The sequence below is a fragment of the Schistocerca cancellata genome, chromosome 7 (genome assembly GCF_023864275.1).
Source record: "Schistocerca cancellata isolate TAMUIC-IGC-003103 chromosome 7, iqSchCanc2.1, whole genome shotgun sequence".
Taxonomy (NCBI): domain Eukaryota; kingdom Metazoa; phylum Arthropoda; class Insecta; order Orthoptera; family Acrididae; genus Schistocerca; species Schistocerca cancellata.
The window spans coordinates 597,104,853-597,131,358 of record NC_064632.1 but is presented as its reverse complement, the minus strand read 5'-3'; the positions used below and the strand labels follow the sequence as shown (position 1 = coordinate 597,131,358).

General features: G+C 44.6%; 1 protein-coding gene across 2 annotated transcripts in view; it reads right to left on the bottom strand.

The window, feature by feature from the left end:
• Nucleotides 1-26,506, bottom strand: part of LOC126092114 (titin-like) — a 511,816-nt gene that overhangs the window by 333,580 nt on the left and 151,730 nt on the right. For both annotated transcript variants that reach the window (XM_049907552.1, XM_049907553.1), the window contains one exon: nucleotides 14,135-14,357. In XM_049907552.1, coding sequence (XP_049763509.1) covers nucleotides 14,135-14,357 — 223 coding nt within the window. The remainder of the gene's footprint in view (nucleotides 1-14,134; nucleotides 14,358-26,506) is intronic.

Sequence of the window (26,506 nt, the reverse complement as noted above, 5' to 3'; positions counted from 1 at the left end):
AGCTAGCCGGTCATAATGTTCTGGCTCATCAGTGTAAGTTATTGAGGATTATTTCTGAAAGGAAAAGGTAGACGGGTGAGGAGACATTTTTAAAATGCCACAGCATAGTGCAGTATGGACGAGGCAGTTGACGGAGGGTGTTGGCGCACACAGCGCCTCACTCACTGCTGTGGTCTGCTCGCACTGGAGGGCCAGTGCCCGCCGCAGCCCACCGAGAGCTGCTGGACTCACCAGCTACTGACCAGGGAGTCACTACTGTGATCCCACTGGCCAACTTGTAGTTCCAGTAACTGTAGTGTCCATAACTTGTTGTAACTCTGAACAGTATTAGTATTGACATCTTACGTCAGTCAGTTGGAGCTAGTGTGTAATGGACCAGAGTTGCGATTATCATGTGCAGAACTCGTGAAATTTTAGCAGTTGACGTCTACACAGAGAGCACTTATTAAGCCCGAGCTCGTAACCTGGTCCGCAGATATAAAACGGAAAAGTTCACACATTGATGAAAAATTGGTTGAAAAAATTATCTACGATATTAACTGTGTTTCGGAGATAAATAAATTTTCAATGACAATCAGTTGTCAAAACAGGGAAACGAAGACAGAGGACGTGCCCTCTGATGTCGACAATGGCTTGAGCACGTTGCTTGATCAGATAATAAAGCAAATTAAATTAGTGGCTTCAGTGAATTAACTAGTCCAAGCTGATGCAAAAAATTGCATTAGGAGACATTAACTTCAAAGACAGAAAAGACTGAACCTAGCGAAGTGATTCCAAAAATAGATTCAGTGGAGAGTACATAGGATCTGTTTGAAGCTGTATGAAAGTGTCATTGGAAAGTAGTTCGAGAAGGCTTACTGGACTCAGTAGTTCTTTTAGAAAAGAAACGTATTTCAGCAACAGTAAGCTGAGGAAAGCCTGGGATACCTTGGAGGGCAACCTGAAAAGCGTTGTCCAGGGAGCTGACGAGAGTCTAACTAGTCACCACCAGGAGCAAGAAGAAGAGGAATTTTGCAAAATAATAGGATATGCAATTCCAAACCAATAAAAATCGTTACACGTACAAGAGTGGGCATACACTGGATAAGGATCCGCGTGAGAAGGCCCTGGGTATGCAGTCAGATAGTAAACTGTGGGGACACCAGCGTGTGGGTACATTGTAGAATAACTTCAGTTCTGCTGCCGTGCACTCTGAAATCCCCCTCACTGTGTTGGTATGTGGACAAGACAGCTAACACAGTTTGCATACTTTCACTCAATTCTATCCCAAGGCATAACATTCTGGAGCTTTGCAGTTAGGGAGACAATTGATTTTTTCTACAGAAGTGTGCAATAACAACGTTGAGTGAAGTTCTTGCAAATGCCTCTCCAGAGTCCAAGAGATTCTTATTCTCACAAGTTGTTGTTGTGGTCTTCAGTCCGAAAACAGGTTTGATGCAGCTCTCCATGTTACTCTATCCTGTGCCAGCCTCTTCACCTCCGAATAACCACCGCACCCGGCATCTTCCTGAACCTGCACACTGTGTTCATCTTTTGGTCTCCCTGTACGATTTAATCCGCACCCCCCCTCACACTACACATCTCTCCGGTACCAAATTGCTGATCCTTTCATGTCTCACAAAGTGTCCTATCAACTAATCCCTTCTTTTGGTCATGTTGTGTCACAAATATCTTTTCTGTCCATCTCTATTTAGTACTGTTACCTGATCTACCCATCTTATCTTCAGCATTATTCTGTAGCACCAAATTCTAGAAGCTCCTGTTCTACCACAACGGAGGAATACCTGTTGAAAGGCCAGACGAACGTGTGGTTCCTGAAGAGGGGCAGCAGCCTTTTCAGTAGCTGCAGGGGCAACAGTCTGGATGATTGATTGATCTGGCGCTGTAACATTAACCAAAACGGCCTTGCTGTGCTGGTACTGCGAACGGCTGAAAGCAAGGGGAAACTATAGCCGTAATTTTTCCCGAGGGCATGCAGCTTTACTGTATGGTTAAATGATGATGGCGTCCTCTTGGGTAAAATATTCCGGAGGTAAAATAGTGCCCCATTCGGATCTCCAGGCGGGGACTACTCAAGAGGACGTCGTTATCAGGACAAAGAAAACTGGCGTTGTACGGGTCGGAGTGTGGAATGTCAGATCCCTTGTCGGGCAGGTAGGCTAGAAAATTTAAAAAGGGAAATGGGTAGGTTAAAGTTAGATATAGTGGGAATTAGTGAAGTTCGGTGGCAGGAGGAACAAGACTTTTGGTAAGGTGAATACAGGGTTATAAATACAAAATGAAATAGGAGTAATGCAGGAGTGGGTTTAATAATGAATAAAAAAAATAGGAGTGAGGGTAAGTTACTACAAACAGCATAGTGAACGCATTACTGTGTCCAAGATAGACACGAAGCCCATGCCCACTACAGTAGTACAAGTTTATATGCCAAGTAGCTCTGCAGACGACGAAGAAATTGAAGAAATGTATGATGAGATAAAAGAAATTATTCAAGTAGTGAAGGGAGACGAAAATTTAATAGTCATGGGTGACTGGAATTCGAGCGTAGGAAAAGGGAGAGAAGGAAACATAGTAGGTGAATATGGATTGGGGGTAAGAAATGAAAGAGGAAGCCGCCTGGTAGAATTTTGCACAGAGCATAACTTAATCATAGCTAACACTTGGTTCAAGAATCATAAAAGAAGGTTGTATTCATGAAAGAATCCTGGAGATACTAAAAGGTATCAGATAGGTTATATAATGGTGAGACAGAGATTTAGGAACCAGGTTTTAAATTGTAAGACATTTCCAGCGGCAGGTGTGGACTCTGACCACAATCTATTGGTTTTGAACTGTAGATTAAAACTGAAGAAACTGCAAAAAGGTGGAAATTTATGGAGGTGGAACCTGCATAAACTGAAAGAACCAGAAGTTGTAGAGAGTTTCAGGGAGAGCATTAGGGAACGATTGCCAAGAACGGGGAAAGAAATACAGTAGAAGAAAAATGAGTAGCTTTGAGAGTTGAAATAGTGAAGACAGCAGAATATCTAGTAGGTAAAAACGCGAGGGCTAGTAGAAATCCTTGGGTAACAGAAGAGATATTGAATTTAATTGATGAAAGGAGAAAATATAAAAATGCAGTAAACGAAGCCGCGAAATGGAATACAAACCTCTCAAAAATGAGATCGACAGGAAGCGCTAAACGGCTAAGTAGGAATGGCTAGGGGACAAATGTAAGGATGTAGAATCATGTTTCACTAGGGGTAAGATAGATACTGCCGACAGGAGAATTAAAGAGACGTTCGGAAAAAAGAGAACCACCTGCATGAATATCAAGAGCTCAGATGGTAAACCAATCCTAAGCAAAGAAGGGAAATCTGAAAGGTGGAAGGAGTATATAGGGGGCCTATACAAGGGCGATGTACTTGAGCACAATATTATGGAAATGGAAGAGAACCTGACTCAGGTCTTTCAGTGCTCTGTCAAACTCTTCACGCAGTATCATATCTCCCAAGTCAGAACAACGCCCCGGGAGTAGACAACATTCCATTAGAACTACTGATAGCCTTGGGAGAGCCAGCCCCGACAAAACTCTACCATCTGGTGAGCAAGTTGTATGAGACAGGTGAAATACCCTCAGACTTCAAGAAGAATATAGTAATTCCAATCCCAAACAAAGCATGTGCTCACAGATGTGAAAATTATCGAACTATTAGTTTAATAAGTCACGGCTGCAAAATACTAACACGAATTCTTTACAGAAGAATGGAAAAACTGGTAGCGACCGACCTCGGGGAAGATCAGTTTGAACTCCGTAGAAATATTGAAACACGTGAGGTAATACTGACCCTACGACTTATCTCAGAAGATAGATTAAGGAGAGGCAAACCTACGTTACTTGCATTTGTAAACTTAGAGAAAGCTTTTGACAGTACTGACTGGAATACTCTCTTTCAAATTGTGATGGTGGCAGGGGTAAAATGCAGGGAGCAAAAGGCTATTTACAATTTGTACAGAAACCAGATGGGACATGAAAGGGAAGCAGTGGTTGGGAAAGGAGTGAGATAGGTTTGTAGCCTATCCTCGATGTTATTCAATCTGTACATTGAAGAAAAACACGGAGTAGGAATTAAAACCCATTCACAAGAAATAACAACTTTAAGTTTTGCCGATGACATTGTAATTCTGTCAGAGACAGCGAAGGACTTGGAAGAACAGTTGAAAGGAATGGGCAGTGTCTTGAAAGAAGGATATAAAATGAACATCAACAAAAGCAAAACAATGATGATGCCATGCAGTCGAATTAAATCGGGTGACTTTGAGGGAATTAGATTAGAAAATGAGACACTTAAAGTAGTAAAGGAGTTTTGCTATTTAATGAGCAAAATAACTGATGATGGGCGAACTAGAGATGATATAAAATGTAGACCGGCAATGGCAAGGAAAGCGTTTCTAGAGCAGTAACGCCCTCTGTGCTTGTGTTTGCGGGAAACACATATCAAAGCATCTGATGCCCCTGCACTGCGGGGCTATACCCTACGTCGCAAGTACGACCTGACTGGGGAAAGAGCCAATGGAGGGGTCGCTGTGTTTGTCAATAATCAGCAGCACTCCTCTGCTCTTCCCTGGATACCGACCTGCAAGCAGTTGCAGTTGGAATTTCTGTACGTCAGAAGCTTACAATTTGTTCTCTTTATGTACCTCCTCTGGCTGCAGTAGACTCTGAAGCTCTCACAGAACTTATCACACAACTCTCCCAAACATATCTCCTCCTGGGAGACTTCAATTCCCACCATGTCCTGTGGGGCTCAACGTCTACTTTCCATCGACGTCGAGTTTTGGAGAGCCTCCTGACATCTCGAGAGCTGTGCCTCCTAAATGCTGGTACTCCATCTCGTTTCCATGCTGCTACTGGGTCATTCTCAGCCGTCGACCTCTTTCTCTGCTCTCCTGCCCTCGCCGACTCTGTTCACTGGGAGGTCATTGGCGATCTTCAATTTTAGCGACCACTTCCTAATCCGCCTTCAGCTACTCGATGATGTGTTGCTGGAACAGAAGCCACCAACGTGGGTGAGTGGCAGGGCTAACTGGATGCTGTTAGGCCACTTGGTTGTGTCTGAACACAGTAACAGCGTCCAGGAATGGGTGGATCACATCACACATGTGATCCATCACGCTGCTAATCTATCCATACCAACGTCTTTCGGCCCTCTTCAGAGGCGACCTGTCCCTTGGTGGACAGAATAGTTTCATTTAGCCATGCGGGACTCGCGTGCAGCTCTTCGATAGTTTAAACGCCACCCGACAGTGGACAATCTCTCAAACTTTCGAATCGCGAGAGCCAAGGCTCGCCGTGTCATTAAACAGCAAAAAGCTGTCATAGCCTGAGTTCCTGAATTCCATCAATCGCTCTACTTGTTCCTCAAAAGTATGGGAAGCCATCATGAGGATTTACGGTAAACACAGCCGTTTACTGATAGCTACAGTGTCGAACCAGGGGTGCCTCCAAACAACACGTAGAAGCATTGCTCAGACGCTGGCCGAGCATTTTGCACAAGCTACTGCCAATGCAAGCTATTATCCAGCGTTTCGTCGCTACCGTGCGACTTTCGAGAAGGAAAATTTGGACTTTATGTCGAACAGTTCTGAGGCCTACAACTCCCCATTCTCCATGTGGGAGCTCGAATAGGCACTGACTGAGACTTCTGACACTGCACCCAGTCACAACCACATCTAGTACAGCATGCTTCGACATCTGGCAACGTCGTCAGAGGAAATCCTCCTCGAATGTTTTAATCTATATGGCAGACAGGTGTCTTCCCCAACTCGTGGAGGGAGGCAGTTCTAATCCCCCTCCTCAAACCAGGAAAGGACCGCACATGTCCCAGTAGTTATCAGAGTATCGCCTTGACGATATGCGTAGTAAAAACCCTGGAACAGATGGTTAACTGTCGTCTGCTCTGGCTTTTACACGCCAGACAACTCCTTAGCCGCTCTCAGTGTGGATTCCGAAAATTTCGGTCCACAGTCGACAACCTGACCCTCCTAGAAGCGGTTATTCAGCAGGCTTTCCTCCATCAGCATCAATGTATCGGTATCTTCTTTGATATCAGTAAGGTATGCGATACTACTTGGAGACACTGCATTCTTGCACAACTGCGGCCACCCCCCCCCCCCCATTTTCATTCGGTCTTTCCTCTCTCGGCGGTTTTTTCAGAGCCTAGTTGGTAACACACTGTCTGATCGATTTGAGCAGGAGAATGGTGTGCCCCAGGGCAGTGTTTTAAGTGTTACCCTCTTTGCCATAGCCATCAACGATATAACATCTACAGTAAGGAGTCCAGTACAGTGCCCATTATTTGTGCATGACTTCGCTGTTTTCTGTTCCTCCTCCAGTGTTGCAATGATGAGCCGTCAGTTGCAACTTACAGGGCAGTGGTTAGAGGAGTGGCCTGCACAGATAGGTTTTCAGTTTTATGCCAATAAGTGCGTGTGTTCATTTTAATCATTCTGTCTTGCATATATGGGACACTATCCTACATTTTAAACACACAGTGCAGTTTCTGGGCCTCCATCTTCACACCGGATTGTCATGGTTGCCACACCTGCGAGATCAGAAAGCCAGAACCCTGAAGGCACTGAAAATCCTCAAGTGCCTCAGCCACAGGCCTTGGGGAGCGGACAGGGCGCGTCTCCTCCAGTTTTGTCGGGCTTTTGTGCGCTAGCTGCTGGACTACGGGTGCACGGTGTATGGGTCAGCGAGGCCCTCTTATTTTCGGATCCTTGATGCTGTCCACCATGCGGGGATTCGACTGGCCACGGGTGCTTATCGGACCAGTCCCATACCCAGCCTCTGTGCTGAGCCGGGGAACCGCCACTTACCATCCGACGGCAGCTCCTTGTAGCTCCAACTTCACCCACTTACCATACTGTTGCCTGTCAGCCTCTAGATCGTCTTTTCTCCTGCTATCTCTCAGCCACGATGCCGTTTGGGATCCGTGTGCAACGTGTGATGGAGTCCCTCAGTGTGGAGCCCGTACAGCCCCAAATCCAGGGTTTTAACCACTTGCCACCCTGGTTACTGGAGAGGCCCAGAGTGGTTTTAGATTTGGTGCGGTACAAGAGAGATTGCACTCCTGCTTCTGTTTTTAATGCAACATTTTCTGCCATTTTATCTGAGCACCACGTCTATATCTGTTTTTACGGATGGGTCGAAACAGGGGGATTCCGTTGGTTGCTCTGTTATTTTTCCGGATCGTGTCCTCAAGGTCCGACTCCCTCAGACTTTTACTGTCTTTGATGCAGAATTGTCGGCGATCTTGAAGGCACTGGAACAGATGAAACGCTCTTCCCCGCCTTAATTTCTTGTCCGTTCTGATTCACAAAGCGCCCTTCACTCATTGCAACGTTTGTATCCAGCAGATCAAATAGTCCAGACCATCCAGGATGCCCTCCTCCAACTACAATGACTGGGGAAGGAGGTGACTTCCTGCTGGGTTCCAGGGCATAACGGCACTGCTGGGAACGAAAGAGCAGATCTCGCAGCCAAGGAGGCGTGCCTCGATCCGCCAGTATTTCAGTGTGCCATCCCCCTGCACGCACTCACCTCTCTGTTGAAATCACGAGTCATGCGTCGGTGGGAGGATGAGTGGCTAGAAATGACTGACAATAACCTCCGTTTAGTCCAGCCCACAACGCGTGTGTGGTGTTCTTCCTTCCAGCCACGTAGACGGGACGAGGTTCTCCTCTCTCGGCTTCGAATAGGCCACAGTCCTATGACGCTTGGATTCCCGCCCCGGCGAGAGGACCCTCCAATGTGTGGTACTTGGGGCGTCCAGGTCACTGTGCGCCACGTTTTATTCGATTGCGTCTTATTTTCTGACCAGCGGACCGCGGCTGACTTGCCGGTGGATCTGCCATCTCTTTTAGGAAATACTCAAATTAATGTGGTTAAAGTTTTATCTTAAATCTGTTAACAGGGTAACTGATTCGCCCATATTTTACGTAAGTTGCCAGCCAGTGACAATTTTCTGTGGCATTCTTGACGCTCCTTTCTCGTATTCTTACGTTTTATTTTCTTGTACAGCGTTTCTCATCTTTTCCCGTTTTCTTTGCGTATATGCTTCCATTTTACTAAATTCGTCCACATTTGTTTCCTTCAATGTGTGTCAGGGCGCTGATGACGTCGACGTTGAGCACCCCAGCGCGCGCGCGCGCGCGCACACACACACACACACACACACACACACACACACACACACATTCACACACACATTCACACAAAATTCTGTCAGAGACGGCAAAGAAGTTGGAAGAGCTGTTGAACAGAAGGTACAGTGTCCTGAAAGGAGGATGTAAGATGAACATCAACAAAAGCAAAACGAGGATAATGGGCCGACCGAAGTGGCCGCGCGGTTCTGGCGCTGCAGTCTGGAACCGCGAGACCGCTACGGTCGCGGGTTCGAATCCTGCCTCGGGCATGGATGTGTGTGCTGTCCTTAGGTTAGTTAGGTTTAACTAGTTCTAAGTTCTAGGGGGCTAATGACCTCAGCAGCTGAGTCCCGTAGTGCTCAGAGCCATTTGAACCATTTTTGAGGATAATGGAATGTAGTCGAATTAAATAGGGTGATACTGAGGGAATTAGATTAGGAAATGAGACACTTAAAGTACTTCACGGTAAAAGATAACAACCAAATAGTTATAAGATAAAGATTTATTGAAATCCTTGAGCACGGCCTCGGTATATCTAAATATACCTTCATGGGAAGCAAAATTACACCTGAGCAGGAAGACACCGTCATTAGCAAAAAACTTATCAACATAACTGAGATAGAAGAAAAAACAAATGCTTATAGTTTTAAGTACCCATGAAAATTACCAAAGTATTACAACACAAAAACTTTTAGTCACTTACTAAAATCACATCTTGCAGAGGAGATGCATAAAACAAGCATGCCAAAGGCGGCACCAGTAGTTAAGATATCACTTCCATCTGTACAGCATAATTATGAAGAGATGGCCGATGCGAACACGGCATGATATCAGTACTTGGCCGGTGAACTGGCGTGAAAGGGTGTGGAAGCAGTAAGGCAGACAGTTTCACCGAGAGAGAGAGGGCACTTGTGGTATGCGCGAGACACTCGCGCACATTGAAACCCGGGGTACATACCCATGCGCATAAAAATTTTAAAGGTTGTGCTAATTCAGACCCTCTGTCTTAATAAATAAAACATACCAGAACCATTTAAAACACCTGCATACAATAGAAAAAGGAACACCAATTTGCCTGTGTCCTAGAGTCAAGCAGATGAAGCCTGCGCTAAGGAACATATCTAACGAGAGAGGGCACTAGTGTTATGCGCTAGAATCTCGCGCAAAATGAAGGCTAGTATACATACTAACAAAAACGAACGAAATGTTGTAGAAAATCGAAACCATCTTTCATGAAGAATGAAAAACATAAAAGAATCATTTGAACCACACATACACATCGAAAACCGCGAACAACAATCATCAAAAACACGTAAAGTCCGAACAAGGTAGGAAAGGAGCATCTCACCAGCATAAACATACAAGAAAATTAGCTTCTAGTCAGCCAGACTATATCACGTTAGAGCAAGAAGGGGTTTGAAACAACCCCAAAAAAAAGTTGTTTCTAAACTGCACCTGTTCGTTAAGAATAAATCCATCTTTTTGAGATAGATGTTTAAAAATTTCTAATTGCTCGAACACGTCCAGTTTGTAACCCTTACTCTTTTCGTGTAGCAATTTTATATCATTCAGTTTACGTGGCGTATGTTGTAACAGCAATAGATGTTCAGCAAACGTGTAATTGTACACATTTTCCCCATTTTTACCTAGCATGTGTTCTTTATGTCTTACTTTAATGGGTCTACCTGTCTGTCCAACGTAATTGTTGGGGAAGTCGTTACAAGTAATTTTGTAAACTCCGGATTTAATGCCAAGTTCTTCCCGTGCCCTAATAGTATGAATCACTCTTTGTTTTAAGCTATTTTTTACGGAAAAGCCAACTCTGTAACCTTATTGCTTCAGTAGAGGTCTCCTTATCTTGTATGATACGTTCCCCAAAAATGGAAGAGAAATAAAGTTATAACGCTCAATCTTTATCGCTCTGTTATCTTCTAAGATTGAACATTTTACAGCTGTTTTTTCCTAACAATTTTCTGAATTAACATAGGGTGATATCCATTGCTAATAGCTATGGATTTGACTAAAGATATTTCTTTCTCTAAAGAATCCTGTTCACGGCACGATGAACTGCAGGGTGAAAGAAGGCAACTTTGTGAGATTGTGGATGGCAAGAATCTGCTGGGATAATAATATCAGAAAAAGTATTTTTACGAGAAATGGTTCTTGTATGTTTTATTTATTAAGACAGAGGGTTTGAATTAGCACAACCTTTAAAATTTTTATGCGCGTGGGTATGTATCCCGGGTTTTCATGTGCGCGAGTGTCTCGCTCATACCACAAGTGGCCTCTCTCGGTGAAACTGTCTGCCTTACTGCTTCCACACCCTCTTCACGGCAGTTCACAGGCTAAGTAGTGATAGTATGCCGCGTTCGCATCGACCATCTCTTCATAATTATGCTGTACAGATGGAAGTGATATTTTAATTTTAACTACTGGTGCCACCTTTGGCACGGTTGTTTTATGAATCTCCACTGCAAGATGTGATTTTAGTAAGTGATTAAAAGTTTTTGTGCTTGTAATACTTCGGTAATTTTCATGGGTACTTAAAGCTATAAGTATTTGTTTTTTTTCTTTTCTTGTCTATCTCAGTTATGTTGATACGTTTTTTTATAATGAAGGTGTCTTCCAGTTCAATTGGATTTTGCTTCTGATGAAGGTATATTTAGATATACCGAAACTGTGGTCAAGGATTTCAATAAACCTTTATCTTGCAACTCTTTGGCTGTTATCATTTACCGTGAAGATTTTCAACAGTTGCTGCTTCAGCCATGTTCAAAAATTTTTACACTTAAAACAGTAAATGAGTTCTGCTATTTGCGGAGCAAAATAACTGATGTTGGTCGAAGTAAAGAGGATATAAAATGTAGACTCGCAATGGCAAGGAAAGCGTTTCTGAAGAAGAGAAATTTGTTAACATCAAGTATAGATTTAAGCGTCAGGAAGTCGTTTCTGAAAGTATTTGTATCAAGAGTAGCCATGTATGTAAGTGAAACATGGACGATAAATAGTTTGGACAAGAAGAGAATAGGAGCTTTCGAAATGTGGTACTACAGAAGAATGCTGAAGAATAAATGGGTAGATCACGTAACTAATGAGGAGGTATTGAATAGGATTGGGGAGAAGAGGAGTTTGTGGCACAACTAGGCAAGAAAAAAGGGATCGGTTAGTAGGACATGTTCTGAGGCATCAAGGGATCACCAATTTAGTATTGGAGGGCAACGTGGAGGGTAAAAATCGTAGAGGGAGAGCAAGAGATGAATACACTAAGCAGATTCAGAAGGATGTAGGTTGCTGTAGGTACTGGGAGATGAAGAAGCTTGCACAGGATAGGGTAACATGGAGAGTTGCGTCAAACTAGTCTCCGGCCTGAAGATCACTACAACAAAAATTTTAGCATAACACTAACATTCATGCAAATCTGATTTACTAAAATTTTGTGTTAGTTAACTATTACACAAGAAAATTATTGTATACGTGCGCATGTGTAGCACAATTTAAAGTACATGCACGTACATGTGTACTGTACAGGATAACCAAAATGATTACGTAAAGCATACAGCATAGTTTTTGAAGTTGAGTGATAGAAAGCTGTAGTTGGAATATTGTCATCTACCACGATCAGTATACATGTTAATCAGTGGACAACTATCTGTCACTTGCAGCGAAACCTGTACGTCAAATCTGAGAACAGTACAGCACTGTGTCTGAGGAGGAGCGGCGCGGCAGCTCCGGAGTACCGTGCCTGCCACGACGCAGGCCGGCCGCCAACTTTGTGTCAAAGCAGCGCCGAAATGTAGCTCAGGCCAGTGAGTCGTGTCGTCACACTTGTCACTTACATACAATTAAGAGCAACATCTGAACAGATTCAGTAGCATTTTCGTAAGGGCAGGAACCTAAATTTTGAGAAGATAAAACAACTAAACGAAATGGACTAGATGCATGGAATATTCGCAACATTTTTTGTTTTCCTAGACATGAAAATAAATTAAACTACGACACAGTGGCATAGCGATATCTGTTACATTTGGGTAATTCTAATTGTCCTGTGTTACTGCTGCTGGAGTAGTATTTGATCATGATTCATGAAGCGTATTATCTGCAGCAATGTGCGCAACTACACTACTGGCCATTAAGATTGCTACATCAAGAAGAAATGCAGATGATAAACGGGTATTCATTGGACAAATATATTATACTAGAACTGACATGTGATTACATTTTCACGCAATTTCGGTACATAGATCCTGAGAAATCAGTACCCGGAACAACCACCTCTGGACGTAATAACGGCCTTGATACGCCTGGGCATTGAGTCAGAGCTTGGATGACGTGTACAGGTACAGCTGCCCATGCAGTTTCAACACGATACCACAGTTCATCAAGAGTAGTGACTGGCGTATTGTGACGAGCCAGTTGCTCGGCCACCATTGACCAGACGTTTTCAATAGATGAGAGATCTGGAGAATGTGCTGGCCAGGTCAGCAGTCGAACATTTTCTGTATCCAGAAAGGCCCGTACAGGACCTGCAACATGCGGTCGTGCATTATCCTGCTGAAAGTAGGCTTTCGTAGGGATCAATTGAAGGGTAGAGCCACGAGTACTAACACATCTGAAATGTAACGTCCACTGTTGAAAGTGGCGTCAATGCGAACAAGAGGTGACCGAGACGTGTAACGAATGGCACCCTATACCATCACGCCGGGTGATACGCCAGTATGGCGATGACGAATCACGCTTCCAATGTGCGTTCACCGCAATGTCGCCAAACACGGATGCGACCATCGCGATGCTGTAAACAGAACCTGGATTCAACCGAAAAAATAACGTTTTGCCATTCGTGCACCCAGGGTCGTCGTTGAGTACACCATCGCAGGCGCTCCTGCCTGTGATGCAGCGTCAAGGGTAACCGCAGCCATGGTCTCTGATAGTCCATGCTGCTGCAAACGTCGTCGAACTGTTCGTGCAGATGGTAGTTGTCTTGCATACGTCCCCATCTGATGCCTCAGGGATCGAGACGTGGCTGCACGATCCATTACAGCCATGCGGATAAGATGCCTGTCATCTCGACTGCTAGTGATACGAGGCCGTTGGGATCCAGCACGGCGTTCCGTATTACCGTCCCGAACCCACCGATTCCATATTCTGCTAACAGTCATTGGATCTTGACCAATGCGAGCAGCAATGTCTCGATACGATAAACCGCAATCGCGATAGGCTACAATCCGACCTTTATCAAAGTCAGAAACGTGATGGTACGCATTTCTCCTCCTTACACGAGGCATCACAACAACGTTTCACCAGGCAACGCCGGTCAACTGCTGTTTGTGTATGAGAAATCGGTTGGAAACTTTCGTCATGTCAGCACGTTGTAGGTGTCGCCACCGGCGCCAACCTTGTGTGAATGCTCTGAGAAGCTAATCATTTGCATATCACAGCGTCTTCTTCCTGTCGGTTAAATTTCGCGTCTGTAGCACGTCATCTTCGTGGTGTAGCAATTTTAATGGCCAGTAGTGTATTTTCCCATTGTTGTTGTAACTTTATAGCTCTGACTTACGTTTATTTTCTTATAAGTGGTGTCTCTTGGCTTCATCTAAAACGTTCCTTCAGTTATTGTGAAAAAATGCTGAACTCTATATTAGAGTGTGCTTTTTATAACATTCAGGGTGACAGATAAGTAGAAAACTTACGATTAGAACAGAAATTCATCCTGTTTAATTTATAAAAACATACCACACCATGAAGACATAATTCCATTTTTCTAATTTTTTTAACTAGTAGATTACTTTCTCTCATTAATAGATATATCCCTACATTTGATTATTAACTCTAAATACATTCACATTCCTCGTTCGCAAAAATGCAGAATGTGAGTGAGTGAATATTTCAGTGTGAAGGTGTTATACCAAAACCTTCTGCAATCGCATTGATGCGGTAGTCGACATACCTGTCACATATGAAAGACGTCGTTTGAAGTGCGGATAGCGAGCCCATTCCTCAAGGCTTTTGATGAGCACATATGGACCAGAGCTTCTGAGAACAGTTTCTGTCGTATCGTGGCGGATACGAGTAATTACATTTCCTTCAGTAGAATTTCCGTCGTATATTTCCCCTAAAGGTCTGGTGGTGTCACTGTAATAGTTCTGGTAACCAGGCACTCTATGAAGTGTCTGAAAAAAACAAATACCCGCAAAAACACACAGACATCACCTTAAATGGCACAAAGAGAGGTAAAAGGAAGAAATGTCTCATTTTAAGACGGAAGATGGGAAAAGATGAGGTACTAACAGTGTAATAAAGAAGCTTCCACATTTTAATGACTAAGTAAATGTTAATGAAACGTTTACCTACACCGAGGTTTAGGTCTATAGCCTCGATGTACCTATAAATGATATAGCGTAGCACAAGACATTTATTTTTCGATGCTATTAAGCATTCTTTTCTACCGGCGGGTGACATTAATGCTGACCGTGTCCGTAGCCGAATGGCTGACGTCGCTGCCTTTGGTGTGGAAGGGTCAGGGTTCGATGTCCTCTCCAGCCTAGGATTGGCTTTATAACACCATCTATACATATAACACCCTGTATACACTGAAGCGCCAAAGAAATTGGTGTAGGCATGGGTATTCAAATACAGACATACATAAACAGACAGAATGCGCTGGGGTCGGCAACGCCTATGTGAGACACCAAGAGCCTGGTGCAATTGTCAGATCGGTTACAGCAGCTACAACGGCAGGTTATCAAGATGTAAGTGAGGTTGAAGATTGTGTTATAGGCTGCGCACGAGAGGTGGGACACAGCATCTCCGAAGTAGCGATGAAATGGGCATTTTCCCATAACACCATTTCACGAGTGTTCCGTGGATATCAGGAATCCGGTAAAACATCAAATCTCGGACATCGCTGCGGTTGGGAAACGATCCTGCAGGAACGGGACCAACGGCATCTCAAGAGAATCGTTCAACGTGGCAGAAGTGCAACCTAGAGAAGATTGCTCCTGATTTCAGTGTTGGGCCATCGACGAATGTCAGCGTGTCAACCATTCGACGAAACATCATCGATATGGGCTTTAGGAGCCGAAGGCCCACTCGTGTATTCTTGATGACTGCACGACACAAAGCTATATGCCTCGCCAGTGCCCGTCAACACCGACATTGGGCTGTTAATGACTGGCAACATTTTGCTTGGTCTGACGAGCCTCGTTTCAAATTGTATCGAGCGGATTGACGTGTAGGGGTATGGAGACAACCTCATGAATCCACGTACCCTGCATGTCATCGGGGGACTGTTCAAGCTGATGGAGGCCTTGTAATGGTGTGGGGCGTGGGCAGCTGCGGTGATATGGGACCCCTTATAGGTCTCGGCATGACTCTGGCAGGTGACAATTACGTAAGCATCCAGTCTGATCACCTGCATCCATTCGTATCCATTGTGCATTCCGACGGATTTGGGCAATTCCAGCAGGACAGTGCGACACCCGCCACGTCCATAATTGTACAGAGTGGCTCGAGGAACACTCTTCTGACTTTAAACACTTCCGTTGGCCACTAAACTCCCCAAACATGATTATTTATTGAGCATCTCTGGGATGCATTGCAACGTGCTGTTCAGAAGAGAGCTCCACCGCCTCGTACTCTTACAGATTTATGGAGAGCCCTTCAGGATTCACGGTGTCAGTTCCCTCCAGCGCTACTTCAGCCGTTAGACGAGTCCATGACACATCATGTTGCGGCATTTCTGCGTGCCCGCGTGGGCCCTAAACGATATAAATCAGGTGTACCAATTTCTTTGGTTCTTCAGTGTATGTTATCAGTATCACCCAAAATTAAAAAACCCACATTACTAATTTTCTTGATGAGAATACATCATGTCGGTATACATTATTGTGACCTTAGCGCTGATACAAAGTCCGTGCATTCATTTGCAGCTGTAGTCGCAGAACGAGAACTTGTTTACTGCAAGGACGCAGGAGATCTGCGGCTCCTCGTGCACATAAACCACTGAGACCGGTGTGCCGACATCAGGCTAACACTCAATCAGGGAGCCAGCGCTCACGCACTGGCGCCCCAGGCCCGGCCCGGCCCCCGCCGCTGGGCAGCGCCCTGTGTGGCGGCGGGCGGCCGCTCCTCCAGGCCAGCCGCCTCCCGAGGCTCCCGAGGTACGGCCAAACTTTCACGAAACACTCCTCACACACAAAGAAAGAAAATATGTTATGTGGACATGTGTCCGGAAACGCTTACTTTCCATGTTATTACTTACCTTCAAATCATTTTAATCATGGAATGGAAACACACGGCAACAGAACGTACCAGAGTGACTTCAAACACTTTGTTACAGGAAATGTTCAAAATGTCCTCCGTTAGCGAGGATACATGCATCCACCCTTCGTCGCATGGAATCCCTGATGCGCTGATTCAGCCCTGGAGAATGGTGTATTGTATCACAGCCGTCCACAATACGAGCACGAAGAGTCTCTACGTATGGTACCGGGGTTGCGTAGACAAGAGCTTTCAAATGCCCCCATAAATGAAAGTCAAGAGGGTTGAGGTCAGGAGAGCGTGGAGGCCATGGAATTGGTCCGCCTCTACCAATCCATCGGTCACCGAATCTGTTGTTGAGAAGCGTACGAACACTTCGACTGAAATGTGCAGGAGCTCCACCGTGCATGAACCACATGTTGTGTCGTACTTGTACAGGCACATGTGCTCCATTGAGCGTAGGTGGAAGAACATGGGGCCCAATCAAGACGTTATCATGATTTCATACGGGATACTCTACGTGTGCTGCTAGAACATCACCAACAATGCCTGCCCAAAAGTTCACAGAAAATCTGTGTTCATGACGTGATTGCACAATTGCGTGCGGATTCTTGTCGGCCCACACATGTTGATTGTGAATATTTACAATTTGATCAAGTTGGAATGAAGCCTCATCCGTAAAGAGAACATTTGCACTGAAATGAGAATTGACACATTGCTGGATGAACCATTCGCAGGAGTGTACCCGTGGAGGCCAATCAGCTGCTGATAGTGCCTGCACACGCTGTACATGGTACGGAAACAACTGGTTCTCCCGTAGCACTCTCCATACAGTGACGTGGTCAATGTTACCCTGTACTGCAGCAACTTCTCTGACGCTGACATTAGGGTTATAGTCAACTGCACGAACAATTGCCTCGTCCATTGCAGGCGTCCTCGTCGTTCTAGGTCTTACCCAGTCGCGAGTCATAGGCTGGAATGTTCCGTGCTCCCTAAGACGCCGATCAATTGCTTCGACGTCTTCCTGTCGGGACACCTTCGTTCTGGAAATCTGTCTCGATACAAACGTACCGCGCCACGGCTATTGCCCCGTGCTAATCCATACATCAAATGGGCATCTGCCAACTCCGCATTTGTAAACATTGCACTGACTGCAAAACCACGTTCGTGATGAACACTAACCTGTTGCTGCTACGTACTGATGTGCTTGATGCTAGTACTGTAGAGCAATGAGTCGCATGTCAACACGAGCACCGAAGTCAACATTACCTTACTTGAATTGGGCCAACTGGCGGTGAATCGAGGAAGTACAGTACATACTGACGAAACTAAAATGAGCTCTAACATGGAAATTACGCGTTTCCGGACACATGTCCACATAACATCTTTTCTTTGTGTGTGAGTAATGTTTCCTGAAAGTTTGGCCGTACCTTTTTGTAACACCCTGTATATTGAACTTCTCTATGCACATCAGTTTCTTATTATTGCGATACGGTAGGGATCCGAAGCTCAGACAGTGACAGAATATATCTCCACATGTCATGGTCAATATTCAGGGGTATGACAGGAATGATCATTCCAAGCAAAAAAGTCAAGCAAACGCGGGCTCTGAAACGCATGCTTCAAGAGCTACGAGCACTTGTTTATCTTTACTAATCTGAAACACAACTCTTCTAATGAACAAGTGCTCGTAACTTTTAAGGTACACATTTCAGAACACATGTTTACTGGATATTTTTATCTTGTTTTGGTCCATACTACCACTTCCCAAAATACGGAAAGCAAAGCGCTTTCAGTAGAAGAGATTTGTCTCATAGTATCGAAGACCAAAAATTGTAGCTCTTAAGATATGAACGATCATTCCTGTCATAATTTTGAATATTGACCATCACTTCTGAAACACCCTGTATTTGGTAGGTCCCATTACAGTTCATACAGTAAAGCAAGTTACTATTAGTTACTGGTACAATTCATTGCTTCCCACAGTTCCTGAAATACTGGATAACGATATATACGTAAGAATAATCCATGCATCGGTCTTTCTTCAGCAGTCTTCGTGACATCACAAAGCATGATCTTGTCGTGTGGCAAGAAATTCCTCAAGATGACATCTGATGGCTTTATGATTCAATTCCACAGGAGTTTTCGACGCTTTGGGGGTCACACCTCATACTGATATTGATAGTGGACAACCAAACGTAATGAAAGTTCGATCATTGAATACTAATGATGTTAGAACATTTCCACAAATTTTGACGAACACTGGCTGGTTCTTCATTGTACAACACATTCCAGTTAGAGGCACAGTTTCAGACATCGTATATAATATATTTGACAGAGTGGGAGGTCAGACGTCCCCAGACCCAGAGAGCAACATGGACGTTCGAGATTAAAGAAGCCAGATCCATCCTTTGCCAAAACATTGTATAAATCAAAACCACAATTGCATAACATATAAAAGTCCAAAACATACAAGGAAAATGTGCAAAGTTCTCTTGGTTAGAAATCTTAGAAATTAAGAAAAAGATGTCTGTATCCCCACATTTATTACAGGATGAACAAAGTCAATTCAGTTATTCACTCCTGTCAGACAATATTGAAACTATTACAAAGAAGAAGAATGTTTGTGCCTTCATTTACCTATCAGAAAATCCATTCCTATGTATAGCTCTGCCGGCCGCTATGGCCGAGCTGTCCTAGGCGCTTTCAGTCCGGAACCGCGCTGCTGCTACGGTCGCAAGTTCGAATCTTGCCTTGGATGTATGTGATGTCCTTACGTTATTTAGCTTTAAGTAGTTCTAAGTCTAGGGGACTGATGACCTCAGATGTCAAGTCCCGTAGTGCTTAGAGCCATTTGAACCATTTTTTGCATATCTCTACTCCACGGAATTTTTAGTCATAGTTACTGTAAATGTAGTAATGAATTTTATAAATGCTCTCATACAGAATTTTGTAAATTCGTATGTAATTTGCCAAAATTGTCAGCACAGATAGTTTTTACAGTTTAAGCCAAGAATCGATATATTTAAAAAGTTGGCGTTTTATTTTCTCCTTTTTCTCAGTTTTGGGACCGGTTTAGTACTAGAAAATGTGCTTATAATCCGAAACGTAGGTCATACAGCAATAACAAAATTAGTGAAAGGAGGCCAACAAATTGTTTTGTTTAGTTAACTCCCATTTCCTGCATTATACTATTTTAGAAGACAGAGTATGGCTGATTCTCGCTTCAGTGGCGTGGTCAAGATATTTGATTTTCTCATTCACTTTCTCCTATTACAAATTAATCTCAGCGATTGCTGAATTACAAATGTGACTCACAGGCGTATCCACGATTCGTCATGACGTACTTATTTTGTACTGAGGATAACATTCTGTATTTATAGAAATGAACGACTTCAAAGTCCATAAGTCATAACACTGTGATCGTCTTTCCAAAGTTCCACCATGATTTTGTACCTGAAAGATGTATTTCAGTTTAGTCTGTGTCTAGAGCTATCAAATGCTATAGCATTAATGACATCTTCAATCATCAATTTCTTTTCTGTACAGAATGAAACAAAACAATACGCAATGTAAGTATTAAATCGTAGCATGTTTAAGAACGTCAGTCTCTTTATTTCACGTAAGAGTCTTGTTTTCATTAGTTTCATCAAGTATGGAAGTGCTCTTCTGCATTTGTTGGACAGACATTATTTTTGTCTCTACAGTTTCACTTCCAGAAATGACTGCACTAGAGAAATGGTTTCAGAAATCAGTTTCGCAATGTATGGTGGATTAAACAATCATCTAGATATACTCCCTGTGGTGTCACCGCCAGACACCACACTTGCTAGGTGGTAGCTTTAAATCGGCCGCGGTCCATTAGTACATGTCGGACCCGCGTGTCGCCACTGTCAGTAATTGCAGACCGAGCGCCACCACACGGCAGGTCTAGAGAGACCGTACTAGCACTCGCGCCAGTTGTACGACGACTTTGCTAGCGACTACACTGACGAAGCCTTTCTCTCATTTGCCGAGAGACAGTTAGAATAGCCTTCAGCTAAGTCCATGGCTACGACCTAGCAAGGCGCCATTAGCCTTACAGTGCTTGTATTTAAAGAGTCTCATTTGTATCGTCAAGAGCGATGTACCACAATGATGGATTAAAGTTAAGTATTACATCAGCTACGTACTTTTCTTTATAGCATTCATTACGTATCCTGTTTGAGACTTCACGCCAGCCGGTGTGAGTTAACGTGTGCGTTTCGGCTACTTCCGAGTGGCGTGGCTGTCTTGTTACGCCACAACACTCCGTATGGCTAGAAATGCGAAGTATGTCTGGGATGGTGAACGGGAATGCGATAAACAATCATCTAGATATAATTCCTGTAATTAACATTGCAATTTGTCTCCAAGATGGTGTGCAGAAACTGGGTGCCATCCATTGATACTGTCAAGGTATGTGCCAAAAATGACAATAACTGATTATCAATAATGGAATTAGTGTCATACACTTTTAATTAGACAAATGGAATGCTCCGCATGTAAAACACAGAGGAGTGCAGCAAAACAAGTCTCGCAACACGGGAAATGCAGAAAAGACCGCTCATGGCGAACGCGCTACGAGAATTAGCTCTGACCTGTTAACATCAGACATCGTTCGAGGCTAGATAACAGCGCCAACAACAACAACAACAACAGCAACCCAAACAGCAATGGGAAGTTCTGAACACCCAGCCCAAGCCTCAAGAAGCTTGTCACTAACCATGCTTGTAAAAGTGGACGTGGTATGAAATATCTATGTCGTCGTCTTCATATCGACATCTGTCTTGTAAACGAAACTCACCTGAAGTCTAAATTTCGAGCGAATGAAGCTACCTATGTTTGCCACCGAAACGGCCGACATGCAACTGGACACGTGACAGAGCCGGCTCTCAGCCCGCCACTGAGAAGTACTGAGACGGACGCTGCCAACTATCAAATCCACGGCGGTGGTGGTGGTGGAAACCATTCAAGGTGTCGTGGCGTTGCTAGCTGCCTACCGCGCACCTAAAGGGCTCCTAGACACTCAAGACGTAAGAAGCTGGCTTCAATTCAGGGCACGCAATCTTAACGCAAAACATATTGCACGGGGTTCGCGAATCACCAGATACCTCGATCATTGCCATCACCAAGGGCCCTCAGGACTTTGCAGCGGTAGATGTTATGAACGTCTTAACAGCCCATCACCTGGACGTAGTCTTCCACAAATTACTCAGACAGTTCATGCCACTCATCGGTTCAACATCAAGGAGACAAATTGAGAGATCAGCCACAACACCATGACCACCAACCTAATAGCCGGTGTGTCCGCCTTTGTCACAGATAACACCAGCGACGCCTCGTATCACTAGAAGTCGAGATGACAGGCATCTTATCCGCATGGCTGTAACGGATTGTGCAGCCACGTCTCGATCGCTGAGTCATCAGATGCGGACGTTCGCAGGGCAACAATCATCTGCACGAACAGTTCGACGACGTTTGCAGCAGCATCGACTATCAGCTCGGAGACCGTGGCTGCGGTTACCCTTGAAGCTGCATCACAACAGGAGAGCCTGCGATTGTGAACTCAACGAAGAACCTGGGTGCACGAATGGCAAAACGTCATTTTCTCGGATGAATCCAGGTTCTGTTTACAGCATCATGATGGTTGTATCCGTGTTTGGCGACATCGCGGTGAACGCACATTGGAAGCGTGTATTCGTCATCGCCATACTGGCGTATCACCCGACGTGATGGTATGGGGTGCCATTGCTTACACGTCTCGGTCACCTCTTGTTCGCATTGACGGCACTTTGAACAGTGGACGTTACATTTCAGATGTGTTACGACCCGTGGCTCTACCCTTCATTCGATCCCTGCGAAACCCTAAATTTCAGCAGGATAATGTGCGACCGCATGTTGCAGGTCCTGTAGGGGCCGTTTGTGGACACAGAAAATGTTCGACAGCTGCCTTGGCCAGCACATTCTCCAGATCTCTCACCAATTGGAAACGTCTGGTCAATCGTGGACGAGCAGCTGGCTCGTCACAATACGCCAGTCACTACTCTTGATGAACTGCGGTATCGTGTTGAAGCTGCATGGGCAGCTATACCTGTACACGCCATCCAAGCTCTGTTTGACTCAATGCCCAGGCGTATCAAGGCCTTTATTACGGCCAGAGGTGGTTGTTCTGGTTACTGATTTCTCAGGATCTATGCACCCAAACTGCGTGAAAATGTAATCACATGTCAGTTCTAGTGTAACATACTTGACAATGAATACCCGTTTATCATCTGCATTTCTTCTTGGTGTAGCAATTTTAATGGCCGGTAGTGTATATAGTCTGTACAGTCGGTGACAGGTGCCCGACATTGGCACAGAGGACTCCTATGTGCTTCTCTTGGCGTCTTACCTGCAGAATTGCACCGTCACTGTCACAGCAGACGAAGCAACTACCACAACCGTAAGACTACAAGCAGGGCTCCCACACGATGCTGGTACGGATCGGGTGCTGTACTGTGTGGACACGTCTCACTTCCTGGGAACACAGTGTGTCTCCACAGCAATTTGCGACGACGAATCTGGCTTATAAACCGTAGCGCATGCGTATTTAAATACAAAGATATGGAAACGGGCAGAATATGGCGCTGCAATCAGCAACGCCTATATAATTCAACAAGTGTCTGGGTCATTTGTTAGATCGTTTACTGCTGCTACACCGGCAGGCTATCAAGATTTAAGTGAGTTTCAACGTAGTGTTATAATCGGCGCACGAGCGTTGGAACACAGCATCTCCGAGTAAGTGGAGATTTTCCCGTACGCCAATTTCACTAGTGTACTGTGAATATCAGGAATCCGGTAAAACATAAAATCTCCGACATTGCTGCGGCGGGAAACAGATCCTTCAAGAACGGGACCAACGACGTCTGAAGAGAATCATTCAGTGTTACAGAAGTGCAACCCATCCGCTAATTGCTGGAGGTTTCAATGCCGGGCCATCAACAAGTGGCAGCGTGCGAACCATTCAACGAAACATCATCGATATGGGCTTTCGGAGCCGAAGACGCACTCGTGTACCCACGATGACTGCACGACACAAAGCTTTACTCCTCAGCAAGGCCAGTCGACACCGACAATTGACTGTTGATGACTGGATACATGTTGCCTGGTCTGACGAGTCTCGTTTCAAATTGTATCGAGCGGATGGACGTGTTCGGGTATGGAGACAACCACAGGAATCCACAGACCCTGCATGTGAGCAGGGGACTGTTCAACCTGGTGGAGACTCTGTAATGGTGTGGGGCGTGTGGAGTTGAAGTGATATGGGACCCCTGATAGGTCTAGATACGACTCTGACAGGTGAGACGTACGTACGCATCCTGTCTGATCACCTTCATTCATTCATGTCGACTGTCTATTCCGACGGTCTTGGAGAATTTCAGCAGGACAATGCAACACCCCACACATCCATAGTTGCTACAGAGTGGCTCCAGGAACAGTCTTCTGAGTTTAAACACTACCGCTGGCCACCAAACTCCCAGACTTGAACGTTTTGGAGCACATCTGGGATGCCTTAAACGTGCCTCTCTACCCTCTCATTAATCAAAACTCGGAATTGTCCGTTGAAAGTGGCCTTAATATCCAGAGGCACTTCATACGTCCAGTAATAAATTACGCGCCGACATGACTTATTAAGGAGCTTCGGACGAAGCAAAGTAACGCGGCAACTGGATGTTGCACGTCCCAGCCCGATTCCCGGCCAAATATCTGCACGAAGTTGCAGAAGAGCAGGAAGCAATGCAAGGGATCGGGATGTCCGCTACGAATCTCTATGTTGAGATCAGAATATCGAAAAGCCGAAAAGGAATGACGACCGACACTGATAAAAGCGGCCAACAGGTAGTAAATAAGTGTCAGGTAAACAAGTGTATGAGAGGCAGACAAGTACTGTAGGCCACACGAGTAACGCAACCAGGAGGCACACTTACGCCACGAGGTAAGTACAAGCACGTCCAGAGAACCAAGCAGTCATGTGAAGATGGCGACACTGCGTGTTGTGACCAGGGGAAATTACTTCCGTTCGGCCACAACTGCGAGTCCCTCGATTGCTCTGGTAAATGCCTCATCACACTATCACACACGAAACATCAGTCAGCTTTATTACATAAATGAACAAAATATTTATGTAACTCTGACAGAGATCTTTGAGTCAGCGTGATAAGTGCAACTGTTACTGGCTGCTGAAGCACCGCTCGGTGCACAGATTATCGAACTGTTCTCATGCAATACAGTGTTCGACATTCAAATGAACACGTCCATCGGAGACTTTATCTAGCTACGACGTCAGTCCCGTGCTACCGCGTCAACTCCTCCAGGCGAGATCGCAAACTGGGGCAGAGCTCTTGCTAGCCCGACACTATACCGATCTCTGGTGTGAGGGCGCCGCTGCGCTGAGCGAACTAATGTCCGCCGCATCGATTCACATTGCCGACTTTGGTGTAGCAACGCGATCTATGTACAACACCACACAGGATCTCCGTGTGCAAATTTCATTCAAATTTGTGAAACAGTCCTCTTCTTCTTCCTCTGCAGCGCTACAGCCATTGGTGAGCCTCGGTCTCTTCACAGATCTTCGTCCACATTTCCCGGTTGTTTGATGCTCTCTTCCACCCCTGGTGTCCCATACTGATGAGATCCACTATTACGTCGTCAATCCGTCTTCTTCTAGGTCTCCCTTTTCGCCTACCTGAATGGATCACACCTTTCATCATTTTCTTTGAAATTCTATCCTCTGCCATTCTCTCTACTTGTCCTAACCATCGTATTCACTGTGATTTCACAGATTTTACGTGTCCCTCCCTTGTATTAACACTTGTAACTCTGCGTTGTAGCGTATTCTAAGGTCTTCTTCCTCCCTTACCGGAACATAGATTTTGCGTAGTATTTTCCGCTCAAAGGTTCTTAGTGCATTTTTCTCATGTTGTGTCAACGTCCATACCTCCGACCCGTATGTGATAACTGGGCGGACTAGTGAGTTATATATTACCGGTTTTGTTTTCCTTGTAGCAAGGCTATTTCTGAGAAGTTTCATATTTGCGAAGTAAGCTCTGTTTCCTCCTTGTACTCTTTCCTTCATAGCCTTTCCAATACTGTTATCTTTTGTTATTAGAGCTCTCAAGAAGTTACAAGAGAACAGTCGTTTGGAACCTTTCCCATTGCTGTTTAGGTCTTTAGAGGTTCTTCTGGCCTCTTATTGTGACATTACTATATACTTTGTTTCCTTTTCATTTACTATGAGGCCAATTTTTAAGGCTTCTGTTTCCATTGCCCGCTATGTTTCTTAGAGTGTATTGATATTTCTTCCTACTATAGTAATGCCATCAGGTTATGCACATACCTGGCTAGTTTTCATGGACGTGGTACCTCTTTTGTTGACTTTATTTACTACACTGTGTACCACTATGTTGAATAGGGTAGTGGAGAGACTATCAGTTTGCTTCACTTCTTTATTAAAGTCAATGCTTCCACTTGTTCTGCTTAGGACCTATGCTTTTGCTCTTGTCTCTGTCATTGTCATTCTGATTAGTCTTATTAGTTTAGCTCATATACCAACTTCTTACAGCACTCTGTACAGTTTTTGCCGGTTCATGCTGCCAAAGGCTTGTTTGAAATTGATAAGGAGAATATGCAGTTGTATATTATACTCATAGAACTTTTCCATCATTTGTCCTATCACAAATATTTGATCAGTTGTTCCTTTGTCCGGTCGAAAGCTACACTATTGTTCCCGTACTGTCTTCGGCACACTTCTCTACCCTTTCGTTTCATATAATTGTGATGATCTTATAAGCTGTGCTTAGATGTATTATACCTTTATAGTTTTCACATGCTCTTCTGTCACCTTTCTTATAAATGAGGATTATTATTCCAGTTTTCCAATTATCTGGCATAGTTTCTCTTTCCCATATATCTGATATTAATGTGTGCAATTCCTTTACTACAGCCTCACCGCCAATTTTTATTATTTCAGGAATTATGCTGTCTTCCCCAGGAGCTCGAT